The sequence below is a fragment of the Cervus elaphus genome, chromosome 20 (genome assembly GCF_910594005.1).
Source record: "Cervus elaphus chromosome 20, mCerEla1.1, whole genome shotgun sequence".
NCBI lineage: Eukaryota > Metazoa > Chordata > Mammalia > Artiodactyla > Cervidae > Cervus > Cervus elaphus.
Window position 1 is genome coordinate 41,809,217 of NC_057834.1, and position 14,981 is coordinate 41,824,197.

General features: G+C 48.6%; 1 protein-coding gene across 1 annotated transcript; it reads left to right on the forward strand.

The window, feature by feature from the left end:
* The first annotated feature begins 701 nt into the window (after window positions 1–701).
* Window positions 702–13,162, forward strand: THEM5 (thioesterase superfamily member 5). The gene is made up of 6 exons (XM_043879009.1): window positions 702–947; window positions 2,951–3,152; window positions 4,322–4,460; window positions 11,971–12,081; window positions 12,520–12,644; window positions 12,964–13,162. The coding sequence occupies exons 1-6, from the start codon at window positions 825–827 to the stop codon at window positions 13,008–13,010; spliced, it is 747 nt and encodes a 248-aa protein (XP_043734944.1). The 5' UTR covers window positions 702–824; the 3' UTR covers window positions 13,011–13,162.
* The last annotated feature ends 1,819 nt before the right edge of the window (window positions 13,163–14,981 follow it).

A 14,981-nucleotide genomic window follows, 5' to 3' on the forward strand; every position in this document is an offset into this window, starting at 1 on the left:
GACTGAATCAATCAAAAAAACTGAGTTCCCCCCGTCCCTGAAGAAGTTTCATTCAAACCTTGACAAGAGATGAGGAAAATACTTATATTCTAGTCTTCTAGGGCAGCTAACTACAGAAGGTGGGATAAAATCTTTAAATTTCCATGTTTATTCTGGTGAATTAAAATCTGGGACTTTTAGTTGGAAATTGGCCATTTTAATTCAGCAGAAGAAATACCACCTCCAAAAAGATTTCACACCCTTACAGACTGAGCTCCTCTTCCCCGCTCCCCCACTCAAAGCTGGCTCTTCCCTAGACTTGTCATTGACAAAACCTCTGCTGCGCTGCTCCCCATCTCACTCCCAGCACTGTCTGCTGCCAAAACTCCACCAACATACACAGATTCTCCATCAACAACCTCCAGGCAAGGATCAGACCTCCCTTTCCTTTCCGGGAGTATTATTGGGTTCTTCCCAGAAAAGTTCCAGGGCAACTCTCTGAAGTTTCATATACACTATCCTATTTCATTAAGTCCTCTTTTTCTCCTTTAACAAATATTTCTGAACTGAGGCCAGCCCTGCTCCGCATTCATGCCCAAGCAGCACCTGCCTCTCCCCAAGGGCTGGATGGGGCTCTGCACCAGCTAGAAGCCCCAAGCATCTGTGGGTGTTGCATCAAACCAGCCCAGCCTTGCTAGTCATCTGTGCTGGCAGCTTGCTAATAAAAGCCTGAGACAGAGAGGAGAGAGGCTTGTCTGAGAGGCAGCTGCGCCGACAGCACCAAGAAGCAGCTGGAAATCCCTCACTGGCCTCGCTGCTACAGCCCTGCAGCTCAGCGCTCAGTCATGCTACGGACAGGCTTCCAGGTGGCAGTGATACTTGGTCACCATGGAGCTCTTCCTGGTCTCACCCACCTCCTGCCCAGATTCAACCCTGCCTCAGCCTTCGGATCCTCCACGGAGACCCTGGTGAGTGAGTTCTCAGTTCAACCAAATGCACAGCCTTCTGGAGCCCAAGGATATAGTTGTTGTTGTTGTTTCGTTGCTAAGTTGTGATTCTTTGCAACCCCATGGACTGTAGCCCGCCTGGCTCCTCTGTCTATGGGACTCTTCAGGCAAGCGAGCTGTCATTTCCTTCTCCAAGGATCTTTCTGACCCAAGGATTGAACCCAAGTCTTCTTCATTGCAGGTGGACTCTTTACCATCTGAGCCACCATAGGGACCAACCCAAATCTCCTCTTCCTAGATCATGGCCAGGGTAGGTGAGCAGCTTGTTGGGAGCTATTTGATTAGGCAAAGGAAACCAAGTAGCCCAGATCCCGAATGAAGACCACCAGGTTACTTTCCTCCTGATCTGAATCTTGTGTGGCCACCAATCACTTTCCTCCAATGGGGCTCAGACTGTTGGGACATCCCCAGGTGAAGGATGCTGTGTGCGGCCTTAGCAAACAACTGGCCTGTTGCCCATGGTTGCAGTTGGTGCAAGAGCATCTGGTGCCACAGAGGACTCCTCTTCATCCCATAGACAGTACTGCACCACTGCCGGTGCCCAAAACATGTTTCAAGAGAGCCCCCACTCCCCACTTCCCCATTGTTACTCACTTCAGGGTGAGCACAGCTATGGACAGAGCCGAAGTAGCTCCTGAGGTGAGTAACAATGGTCCTCACCTGTGGTCCCACTCCCACCCCCACCGCCCCGCCCCCGCCGAGGTAGACAGTTGCTCAGAATGAGCTCTGAGGTTTCCAGGTGGCATTAGTGGTAAAGAACCCACCTGCCATGCAGGAGACAAAAAAGACACAGATTCGATCCCTGGGTTAGGAAGATCCCCTGGAGGAGGGCACAGCAACCCACCCCAGTATTCTTGCCTGGAGAATTCCATGGACAGAGGAGCCTGGCAGGCTATGGTCCATGGTGCCACAAAGAGTCGGAACCAACTGAAGCAACTTAGCACACACAGAAAGAGCTCTAGTCCAACCACCAGCTCATATGCTCATAAGTTTGGCAACCTTAGCCATATTTCCTCAGTTTTCCCATATGTACAGTGGGGCTAATACTAGCCATTTTCAGCCTCAAGGAACAGCTCCAGGTGGTTTTCATTTTTGTTCTTGTTTGGCTGCATTGGGTCTTAGTTTCAGCACATGGGATCTTCTTTGCGACATGCAGGATCTTTCATTCCAGCACTCCGACTCTCTAGTTGTGGCACAGGCTCAGTACTGCGGCACACAGGCTCAGTACTGTGGCACACAGGCTCAGTACTGCAGCACACAGGCTTAGTTGCTCCTCAGCATGTGGGATTTTAGTTCCCTGACCAGGGATTGAACCTTCAACCTCTCCATTGCAAGGCAGATTCTTAATCACTGGACCAGCAGGGAAGTTCCTTCTCAGGTTTTAAAGCAGGGCAATTATACTGCACCATTACAGAGATGCTGCCTCTAATTGTCAGCCCCAACGCCTTTCCTTCCCTTCCTTTGCACATTAGTGTCCCCTAGCCTGATAGCTCAGTTGGTAAAGAATCCACCTGCAATGTGGGAGACCCAGGTTCGATTTCTAGGTGGGGGAAGATCCACTGGAGAAGGGATAGGCTACCCACTCCAGTATTCATGGGCTTTCCTTGTGACTTAGCTGGTAAAGAAACTGCCTGCAATGTGGGAGACCTGGGTTTGATCCCTGGGTTGGGAAGATCCCCTGGAGAAGGGAAAGATTACCTACTCCAGTATTCTGGCCTGGAGAATTCCATGGACCGTATAGTCCATGGGGTTGCAAAGAGTCGGACACGACAGAGTGACTTTCACTTTTCCCCTTGCCTGGTCACTCTCAGGAGTCCCCAAGGGCCATTTCCCTCAACACTGACAGAAGGGATTGAGGAGCCCAAGAACCCAGGAGCTGGGTTACATTATGTACAGATCCCGCAGCCCAAACCATGGGCCACCTTCCAGAAAGCCATCTAGTCTCCCCAATCTTTCCTGACCAGGTCTCAAGATTCTGTTGGGAGATGACAGAGAGTAAGAATTACGCCCTCCCCAATGCCAGCTGGGGTCCAGACATGCTGAGCCTGTATCATGAATTTCTGGAGAAGACCAAGACCGAAGGCTGGGTCAGACTGCCTTCCTTCAGGTCCAACAGAGACCACATCCAGGGGTTCAAGCTCCCACTAGAGTCATCAGCTAACTCAGGTAAGGCCTGGCCTGAGAGCGGCCCTTGGCATGCACATGCACCAGCCCACTGGAATCAGTTCGGCCAGCCCCTTTTCTGGCGGCCAGGGACTTTTCGGGAGGAAACTCACAAGCTCTCTGCCAGTTCTCAGCCAGAAGTTCTTTCTGGCAAGTCCACCCCTCATGCTGCAGCCCCAGGCACATGGATGAGGAAAGCGTCCTCTCAGCCCCCGTCCCCTACTCCCCTCCTCCTGGGGGATGAGAGCATGCCCAAGCAACTGCCTCTGCTCCCAGCCCAGAGTGCACCCTCCAGAGAACTGCTGACTCAGCCCTCTACCCATCTGCCTCCTCACCAGGGATGCTTGCCTTACTGTCAAGCCTTATCCCAAGTCCTCCTCCCCACCCCACAAAGGTCTGAGGATTCCCCCTTGCCCACTGGAGAAACTCCTTCCACACCATCCCTGTTCTGCTAGGCCCAGAGATTCCTGAAACACCCACAGGTCAGAGCAATAGAGCTCTCTACTTTGATCTCTCTGCATGTGCATGGACATGGACAGGTTAACATGTCTCTCTCACTCACATACGTGTTCTTCCAGCCAAGTGCTGACTAGATGGTCCATTCAATTTATGGAAAAAACAAAGTTGCATCAAAAATTTTTGAAGATTTTGGTTTTCATCTGAGAAAGATATGGTTCTTATAGTCACCTTGAGGAAAAAAAAAATCAGAACTTTGTGGGATTCCATTTTCACTTATTTTTCTGTTCCATATTGTTCTTTTGAACAGTATGTGTATTAAATGCCTTACATTTTAATTTTCAATGTTTAAGGTCTCTTAAAGTCTGACTTGCCTATGACCCTACAACTACTCTCAGCCAGGGAACTTCATGAATGTTTCTTCCTCAAGATTCAGGGCTCCCGGAGGACAGGGCTGTGTTCCCCTCAGACCCAGGGCTCCAGAGGACAGGGCTGTTGTCCCCTCAGACTGAAGACCTTGAGGACGGGTCAGTGCCTCACTCTCCAGTTGAAGACTCCCCAAGAGCAGAGCCCATGTGTCCCCTGGTTCTCTCCTCAACAATGTGCCAGAGGCCAGCTCCATCTCTGCTGCTGAATGACCGACCCTGCCTCCTGACTGGTCCCCCTGGCCTCACACACTCCCTCCTTCAGCTCTGTCACCGCCCATCTCTCCCCAGACAAAAGTGACTGGCGCCTCTTCACCAGGTGTATTGAAAGGGAAGGACAAGGCTATGAGTATGTCATCTTTTTTCAACCATCTGAGAAGAAGTCCATCTGTCTTTTCCAACCAGGACCCTACCTGGAGGGGGTCCCAGGGTAAGATAACGGGCTAACCCCGGCGGGGGACATCTTTGACTGCTTCCCGGGCTTGGCCAAGGGGGTGGATTGGGCTCGGCCAGCCTCTGGGCTCTGTACCTCTCTCTATGGAGTTTGGTGGAGAGTGGGAGGCACTGGGCTTCAGTCTCACGGTGTCAGGTGTGGAAGGATATTCTGTCATCTGGTTCAGTCCCCATTGGGCAGATAAGAGACAGTCTCCTTATTCCAGGCCTGGAAATTTTTCAGTAAAAAGGGGCCTTAAAAGCCACTCTGAGAAGGGTGTAGTGGACTCAGAAGATGACAAGATCTGGAGTTAAGGACCAGACTTCCAGTCCTCCTCTGCCACTGCTTGTATGAAGACCCCAAGCAAGCAAGTTAACCTCTGTCTCCTGGCCTTCAGTCTCCTGGAAAAGGAAATGGCAACCCACTCCAGTATTCTTGCATGGAAAACCCCAAGGACAGAGGAGCGTGGTGGGCTACAGTCCATGGGGTCACAAAGAGTTGGACATGACTGAAATGACTTAGCATGCATGCACTTCAGTCTCCTTACCTAAATCTTGGGGCAGTAATATCTACCTCCCAGAATAGCTGAGAGATATGATATGAAGGGCCTGTGTGTATGTACTCATAAACCATAAAGCACAATACAGCTATCAGGCTATCTCTCCAAACTTCACCTTTGCCCAGTAGGCAAACTGAGGCGCACAGAGGTAAGTGATCTTGCCCAAGGTAGCACAGGCAGTTAAGGTCAGATCCAGGACTCTAACCCAGGAGGCGGGACTCCAAGTCCATTGCTTCTTCTGTACTCTGCTGCCTCCAAACTGGGAAGGGACCCAGGAAAGAACTCACAGTGGATGTAAATACATTCACACTGGACATAAATACACACTCAGACAGGCCCTGAGCCTCTTGCTTAAGGACGCTGGGTCCACGTCACCAGGTCCATGTTTGTCTGCCTTCTTGATCCCTGTTCCTGCTTTAGACAGTCACTGAAGGCTAACTGTGGGGTCAGAATCCTTGCAAGGGAGAGGAGAGAGGGGAGGGAAAGAGAAACTTAAGGGTCCCAAGACCTTAGAGAGACTGAGTTGCAGTTAAACAGAATTCAAAGAGATTATTAGATATCAGCACCTCTGCAGGCCACAGATTCCGACTGCAGCCCTTTCGTCCCCTTGGCCATCCTGAAGGTATCTTCCATGGGGGCTTCTACATGAGTGCGTGCAGACACTGGGGGACTAGGTCAGAGATCTACCCAGGCCACCAGTCCCCTCCCTTATGAAGAGGAAAACCCCCCAAAGAGGCAAGGATAGGGTGGAATGTGGCCTTTGATTTGGGGGCTCATGGAAGTGGGGCTGGGAAGGCAGAAGAGGAGCACTCAACACTGAGGCTAGAAGATTGGGGGGATCTAAGAAGGGATCAGCACTGAATTAGAAACACCCAGGTCAGTCTACCTCCTGTGTAAGGAAAAGTCTTGTACTTCCTGCTGTCTTTCTTTCCTGTGAGCTTCTCACTCTCACACAAAACACTTCCCTTCTGACACTTTGGCCCCCAAATGGCTGGAAGCTCCCCCAACACCAAGCAATTCCCTGTGACACCAATGGGGGGGGGTCCCACAATAGAACACTGTCTACCTGGAGATAGTGTCAGACCCCACGGGTTAAAGACTCAGTCCCACAAGACTGCTTCCATCCTTCTTCAGATGCCAACCGCAAGTGTAGGTGCACAGGTTACCCACAATTTCTGATCTGGCAGTAACTGGTGGTTCCCAGTACCCTTTCCTCTGGTTGGATGAATTTACTAGAACCATTCACAGAACTCAAAGAACCACTTACTTATGTTCCAGTTCAGTTCAGTTCAGTCGCTCAGTCATGTCCGACTCTTTGCGAACCCATAAATCACAGCACGCCAGAACTCCTTGTCCATCATGAACTCCTGGAGTTTACCCAAACTCATGTCCGTTGAGTCGGTGATGCCATTCAACCATCTCATTCTCTGTCATCCCCTTCTCCTCCTGCCTTCAATCCTTCCCAGCATTAGGGTCTTTTCAAATGAGTCAGCTCTTCGCATCAGGTGGTCAAAGTATTGGAGTTTCAGCTTCAACATCAGTCCTTCCAATGAACACTCAGGTCTGATCTCCTTTAGGATGGACTGGTTGGATCTCCTTGCAGTCCAAGGGACTCTCAAGAGTCTTCTCCAACACCACAATTCAAAAGCATCAATTCTTTGAAGGTCAGCTTTCTTTATAATTCAACTCTCACATCCATACGACTTCCCTGGTGGCTCAGACGGTAAAGTGTCTGCCTACAATGTGGGAGACCTGGGTTCGGTCCCTGGGTCGGGAAGATCCTCTGGAGAAGGAAATGGCAACCCACTCCAGTACTCTTGCCTGGAAAATCCCATGGATGGAGGAGCATCCATACATGACTACTGGCAAAACCATAGCCTTGACTAGATGGACTTTTGTTGACAAGATAATGTCTCTGCTTTTTAATTTGCGGTCTAGGTTGGTCATAACTTTCCTTCCAAGGAGTGTCTTTTAATTTCATGGCTGCAGTCACCATCTGCAGTGATTTTGGAGCCCAAAAAATAAAGTCAGCCGCTGTTTCCCCATCTATTTACTATGAAGTGATGGGACCAGATGCCATGATCTTAGTTTTCTGAATGCTGAGCTTTAAGCCAACTTTTTCACTCTCTTCTTTCACTTTCATCAAGAGGCTCTTTAGTTCTTCTTCACTTTCTGCCATAAGGGTGGTGTCATCTGCATATCTGAGGTTATTGATATTTCTCCCAGTAATCTTAATTCCAGCTTGTGCTTCTTCCGGCCCAGGCTTTCTCGTGATGTACTCTGTATATAAGTTAAATAAGCAGGGTGACAATAGACAGCCTTGATGTACTCCTTTTCCTATTTGGAACCAGTCTGTTGTTCCATGTCCAGTTCTAACTGTTGCTTCCTGGCCTGCATACAGGTTTCTCAAGAGGCAGGTCAGGTGGTCTGGTATTCCCATCTCTTGAAGAATTTTCCACAGTTTATTGTGATCCACACAGTCAAAGGCTTTGGCATAGTCAATAAAGCAGAAATAGATGTTTTTCTGGAACTCTCTTGCTTTTTCGGTGATTCAGCAGATGTTGGCAATGTGATCTCTGGTTCCTCTGGCTTTTCTAAAACCAGCTTGAACATCTGGAAGTTCACGGTTCACATATTGCTGAAGCCTGGCTTGGAGAATTTTAAGCATTACTTTACTAGGGTGTGAGATGAGTGCAATTGTGCAGTAGTTTGAGCATTTTTTGGCATTGGTCTTCTTTGGGATTGGAATGAAAACTGACCCTTTCCAGTCCTGTGGCCACTGCTGAGTTTTCCAAATTTGCTGGCATATTGAGTGCAGCACTTTTACAGCATCATGCATCTTTTAGGATTTGCAATAGCTTAACTGGAATTCCATCACCTCCACTAGCTCTGTTCGTAGTGATGCTTTCTAAGGCCCACTTGACTTCACATTCCAGAATGTCTGGCTCTAGGTGAGTGATCACACCATCGTGATTATCTGGGTCATGAAGATCTTTTTTGTATAATTCTTCTGTGTATTCTTGCCACCTCTTCTTAAAATCTTCTGCTTCTGTTAGGTCCATACCATTTCTGTCTATTATTGAGCCCATCTTTGCATGAAATGTTCTCTTGGTATCTCTAATTTTCTTGAAGAGATATCTAGTCTTTCCTATTCTATTGTTTTCCTCTATTTCTTCACATTGATCACTGAGGAAGGTTTTCTTATCTCTCCTTGCTATTCTTTGGAACTCTGCATTCAAATGGGTATCTCTTTCCTTTTCTCCTTTGCTTTTTGCTTCTCTTCTTTTCACAAATATTTGTAAGCCTTCTTCAGACAGCCATTTTGCTTTTTTACATTTCTTTTTCTTGGGGATGGTCTTGATCCCTGTCTCCTGTATAGTGTCATGAACCTCCGTCCATAGTTCATCAGGCACTCTGTCTATCAGATCTAGTCCCTTAAATCTATTTCTCACTTCCACTGTATAATAATAAGGGATTTGATTTAGGTCATACCTAAATGGCCCAATGGTTTTCCCCACTTTCTTCAATTTAAGTCTGAATTTGGCAATAAGGAGTTCATGATCTGAGCCACAGTCAGCTCCCTGTCATGTTTTTGCTGACTGTATAGAGGTTCTCCATCTTTGGCTGTGAAGAATATAATCAATCTGATTTCAGTGTTGACCATCTGGTGATGTCCATGTGTAGAGTCTTCTCTTGTGTTGTTGGAAGAAGGTGTTTGCTATGACCAGTGTGTTCTCTTGGCAAAACTCTATTAGCCTTTGCCCTGCTTCATTCTGTACTCCAAGGCCAAATTTGCCTGTTTCTCCAGGTGTTTCCTGACTTCCTACTTTTGCATTCCAGTCCCCTATAATGAAAAGACATCTTTTTTTTTTTTTTTAAGACATCTTTTTTGGATGTTAGTTCTACAGGGTCTTGTAGGGCTTCATAGAACCATTCAACTTCAGCTTCTTCAGCTTTAATGGTCAGGGCATAGTCCTGGATTACCATGATATTGAATGATTTGCCTTAGAAACGAACAGAGATCATTCCGTCATTTTTGAGATTGCATCCAAGTACTGCATTTCAGACTCTTTTGTTGACTATGATGGCTATTCCATTTCTTCTAAGGGATTCTTGCCCATAGTAGTAGATGTAATGGTCATCTGAGTTAAATTCACCCATTCCAGTCCATTTTAGTTCGCTGATTCCTAGAATGTCGATGTTCACTCTTGCCATCTCCTACTTGACCACTTCCAATTTGCCTTGATTCATGGACCTAACATTCCAGGTTCCTATGCAATATTACTCTTTATAGCATCGTACCTTGCTTCTATCACCAGTCACATCCACAACTGGGTCTTGTTTTTGCTTTGGCTCCATCCCTTCATTCTTTCTGGAGTTATTTCTCCACTGATCTCCAGTAGCATATTGGGCACCTACCAACCTGGGGAGTTCATCTTTCAGTGTCCTATCTTTTTGTCTTTTCATACTGTTCATGGGGTTCTCAAGGCAAGAATACCGAAGTGGTTTGCCATTCCCTTCTCCAGTGGACCACATTCTGTCAGACCTCTCCACCATGACCCGTCCATCTTGGGTGGCCCCACACGGCATGGCTTAGTTTCATTGAGTTAGACAAGGCTGTGGTCCATGTGATCAGATTGGCCTGTTGTCTATGATTGTGGTTTCAGTCTGTCTGCCCTCTGATGCCCTCTCTCAGTGCCTACCATCTTACTTGGGTTTCTCTTACCTTGGACGTGGGGTGTCTCTTCACGGCTGCTCCAGCAAAGCACAGCCGCTGCTCCTTACCTTGGACGTGGGGTATCTCCTCTGGGCCGCCGCTCCTGACCTTGGAAATGGGGTACTTATGTTTACCGGTTTATTAAAGATATGGTAAAGAATGAACAGGCTTCCCTAGTAGCTCACTCGGTAAACAATCTGCCTGCAGTACAGGAGACCCAGGTTCAGTCCCTGTGTGAGGAAGATCCCCTGGAGAAGGAAATGGCAATCCACTCCAGTATACTTGCCTGGAAAATCCAGTGGACAGAGGAGCCTGGCGGGCTACAGTCCATGGGATCACAAAGAGTCAGACACAACTGAGCAGCTAAACCACCACCAAAGGATGAACATCCAGATGGAATAAGTCTGTAAGAGAAGGTCTGGGAACACATCCTGAGTGCAAGAGCATCTGTCCTTGTGGAGTTGTGGCGCATCACCCTCCTAGCATGGATGTGTTCGCCAAGCCATACCAACTGGAATTCTTATGGAGGCTACAACACATAGGTATGGTCCATCATTAACTTCATTTTCAGCCCTTCTCCCTTCTCAACAGAACTAGAGGTTGTGGGGGCAGGACAGAAAATTCCAAGCTTCTAATCATGGCATGGTCTTTCTGGTAACCAGCCTTCAACCAGGAGCCCACCCAGAGACACCTTGTTAGAACAAGAGACATTCCTATCACACAGGAAATTATGAGGGTTTCAGGAGCTCTGTGCCAGGACCCAGGGGCAGAGACCAAGATCCCCTGGAGAAGGCATAAGCTACCCACTCCAGGATTCCTGGGCTTTCCTTGACTCAGATGATAAAGTATCTGCCTGCAAAGCAGTGGAACTGCAAAGCAGTTCAATCCCTGGGTTGGGAAGATCCCCTGGAGGAGGGCATGGCAACTCACTCCAGTATTCTTGCCTGGAGAATCCCCATGAACAGAAGAGTCTGGTGGGCTACAGTCCATGGGGTCGCAGAGTCTGGCACGACTAAGCGACTAAGCACAGCACAGCATATATACATATTCTATTATCTTACAAGTACCCGCCCAGCCCCACGGCAATGAGGCAGGGTAGAATAACTGACCAAGAGCTACCCTGAAGCATCTTCACACTTGGCACTGGGTCCTAGGCCCTGAACAAAGAGGGAAGAGAAGGCTTACTGTTCTTCAGCTACAACTCTTCCTCCATTTCAAGCCATGTGGGAAGGGAAGTTTCTTGAGGTGTATGTGAAGTTTTATAAACATTACCTCATTTGATCTGATGAGACACAAATTATTTTTATTCACAATTCACAGTGAGAAAACTAAGGCTTAGAAAGGTTTAGCAACTTGCACAAGATCAAACAGGTAGTGAATGTGGAGCAAGGAGTCAAACCAGGCGGGTGTGGTTGCGTGGCCCCCAGTACTTTCCACCAAAGGGAGCAGAAGCAGGTGGGTGTGGGAAGCCTGCTAGTGGCAGGCGCAGCAGGGTAACCCGTGATAGCCCAGCAGGGAAGCTGACCTGGTTGGTGGAGAATCAGCGTCACACTGTTGAAAGTCAGAAACTGGAATCTCTTTGGAGTTATCTGCTTCCTAAAACTCGGTGCCTTTCTATTTCCCCCAGCTTAACCAGCAACGGAGCTTTGGCATGAAGAAAGTCAGGTTACACAAGTTAGAACGAGAATTTGCACCCTTTAAATAAAGCAAGTGTTTGCAGCATCTACTGAAGCTGGCTCTCAGCTTTCCACAGGCAGCGCCGCTCTGGAGTCCATCTTGTCATCACTGAATAGGCCCTAGGTCAAGTGTCATGGTTACCCACCTTGAAAATGTGGGCTCAACACTGGCCATAGTGACTGGTGAGGTGAGAGCTGCCGAAGGTCACAGTTTAGAGACTAAAGCCCAAAAGTTCAGGGACTTTTCCATCCCCTGAAGGAGTGTACCTTTCCAAACTAGGGTGATTGCTACCAGCAGTTAGGTGATGAATCAAAAAAAAGGTTTCTTCCATTCATTCTATCAGAAAAAAATTTTTTTTTCCTGGTGAAATACAATAATGGTATCAATGGTTGCTAACACAGGCTGTAGTAACATGAAAGAAAAACCAGCTGATTTTGACTGGTTTGGCCAGACAGGATCCAGATCCGTTTCCTTCCCTTTCCTGGGGAAAGATGGAAGGGGGGGGGGGCGGGGCGGTTTCTGTCCCTGGCCTTACTCCCTGCCCTCTCCCCCAGGTTTGCCCACGGAGGGTCCCTGGCAGCCTTGATAGATGAGACCTTTTCTAAAACTGCTTACCTGTCTGGAGAGGGGCTGTTAACAGTAAATTTCAACATCAGGTTCAAAAAGTAAGTATGGGGCACTTCCCTGGCAGTCCAGTGGTTAATACACCTCACTTCCCATGCAGAGGGTGTGGGCTCAATCCCTGGTCAGAGAACTAAGACCCCACATGCTATATGGTGTGGCCAAAAAATTAAACAAACAAACAAAAAATCAGTTTTTTTTTTTAAAGTAAGTACAGAGCTTTGGGGTGTTGGCCATTGAGGGGGCAGTTGGGGTGCAGAAGACCTGTCATGCTCCTTCCCCAGCCACACAGTCCCTTGGTCCCCTGGACAGATCAGAACCTCTGCCATGCAACTCTGGTTGCTGGCAGATGGGCCCTGATCCGGGAGCTACTTAAGTCCTTGAGACAAGGTAAGATGAAGAGAAGTATGGGGGAGGACAGAGAGTTGAGGGGCAGGGCCCAGGGGCCTACATGAGCAGGGCTAAGCCACCTCCTCTCCCAGCTTGATTCCCCTGGGCTCTCTGGCTGTGCTGAATGTCAACGTGGAAAAGATCGAGGACCAGAAGATGTACCTGTCCTGTGTCACCCAGAGCAGAGACCAGCAGACAGTTTACGCTAAAGCCTCAGGTAAGAGGACCTGAGCCCCAGCCCCTGGCCCTGTCCTGCTGGAGCCATGCCCAGAACAAACAGAAGGGGAAATGCTAAGGATCCAATCCCAAGGCGGGCTCCAGCTTTTTAGAGCGGGATTGGGACCTGCTGTACACACAGACAAAGTGAGGAAAAACCGAATTAGGACTTTTTTTTTTTCTGCATATGAGTGGCCCAGCATGTCTCACAAAGACAGGACCCAGGTACTGAGTAACTGGGTACCAAAGCTCTGAGCACCCCATCAGCTCCTGCCGTCCATGCTCTGGCCCCTGCCATTCGACTCACCCTTCTCTTGCAGGCACTTTCCTCCAGATGCAGCTGGAAGAGGATTCATCTCAACACTAGACACAGTGCCTTCAGGAGAGACTACCAACGACCACCTTGCCTACCAGGGACCCCCCGCAGAGCAGGGGGGTGCCCCAGAAGTAACGGGTGAAGTGAGGGAGGGGATGCTTCCCTTGCATAAATAAAGTCTCACAGGCCTGTTCTCAGTCCAACACGCTCCTATAGTTGAAACTCAAAATTCTCCCAGGGCCTCCCACATACCCACTTTCCCATTCAGCACCAAGAGGAGCGGTGTACTGAGGCCTGCCAGGCGCTGGGTGAGGCGCCAGGCACATAGTGATGAAAGACAAGGCCCTTGGTCTCAGCATGCACGGCGCTGGGCGGGGAGCACAGCACCCCGTCAGCTCCTCCCACCCCACCGAGGCCCCGGTTATGACACAAAGGGAGGAGAGGTCAGTTTTACTCTAGGAAAGCAATCAGAGGTTTTCTAGAGGAAGCGGTGCTTGAACTGAGTCTCAAAAGTTAAGTGGTGTCCACCAGGCAGGCAGGGGAGAGGAGGATATTCTGAACAGGGGGCATAGATACGGTGACTTTGGAGAACAGCAAGGTGTTGAATGGGGCAGGAGTTTAGGAAAAGAGAAGAGGGCAGGGCGGGTGCAGGCCATGGAAGGTGCCTTAAACGGTGCAGTGGAGCTTGAACTTTGTCTTGTAGGCAACAAGGATCCTTTAAAGGGTTTGGGCTGGGGCATGGCATAAAGTTTTGTTTTTTGGAAAGATGACTCTGGCGACAACAAGAAGTCAGCAAGACTAAAGGTGGGAGCACTGGTTAGGAGACCCCTGTGGGGCTCCAACAAGAGACAGTAATGACCTAACATGGTTCTAAGCAATGAAGATGAGAGATATGAAAATGATGCAAAGAGTACATTTTCTGGCTTGATGGTTCCAGGTGGCATCACTGGGCATACAGGGGAGCAGGTTTGCAGTGGAGGGAGATACTGAGGTCAACTTCACACAAATTGAGCTTGAAATACCCATGGAACCTTCACCACAAGGGGAGCAGCAGCAAGATCCCTGGATATTATCATTTGGAACTCAGAATTGATTCCATACTGACTCAATCTGTAAGTCATCAATATAAAAACTGACATGGAATCCCACAGAGTGGATTATGCAGAACGAAAGTGAGGAGGAGCCAGGGAGCATGAGAGGGACAAGATGAGACAGGAAGGAAGGATGGGGAAAGGGGTCAATGACGGAACATGTGGTCACACTAAGGCTTAAAGTGGGGACAGAGAATCAAACACCCACTAAGTAGGCCAAGAATAGGACAGGTGGGACCCCCGTTAGATCAGCAGGATCAAATGCTATAGAGAAAGCAGACAAGAATTAAAAAGAGGCCTTTGGACTTGGCAGTAAGGAAGGTGGTGGTCTTTTTTGCCAGGAGGTAGGAGCAAAATCTAGATTGTGGTAGATGAAAAACTGAATGGGAATGACAAACTGAATCGGGATGAGTCTTTCTAGGAATTTTGTTGCTATTACGTTATTTAAAGAAAAAGAGTTAAGTGTATTGAGGAGAGAGGTGTCATCTCGCAGAATAGCCATCTGGTCTTAGAGATGGATCAAGAGCACAAATGGAGGGACTTCCCTGGAGATCCAAGGGATTCTTAACCAAGAATCCACCTGCCAATGCAGGGGACATGGGTTTGATCCCTGGTCCTGGAAGATCCCACGTGCTGAGGGGCAACTAAGCCTGTGGGCCACAGCTACTAAAGCTCTGGAGTCCACAGGTGGACAGAAGTGGAGACAGAAGAACATCAATGTGACTCTGAGACCAAAAGGAAGGAGTTGGAGGGTGGGACTGAGAGGGATTAGAAAAAGTTGACAGGGATTAGAAGTTGATAAGAGCACCTTGACTTCCTCAGTGAGATAGGAGGCAAGGCCACCAGTGGGGAAAGGGGTCTGGAGGAAAGGCAATGACTTGCATAAGCCACAGTGAGGATCAGGACAACAAATTGTCGATACATGGGGCTA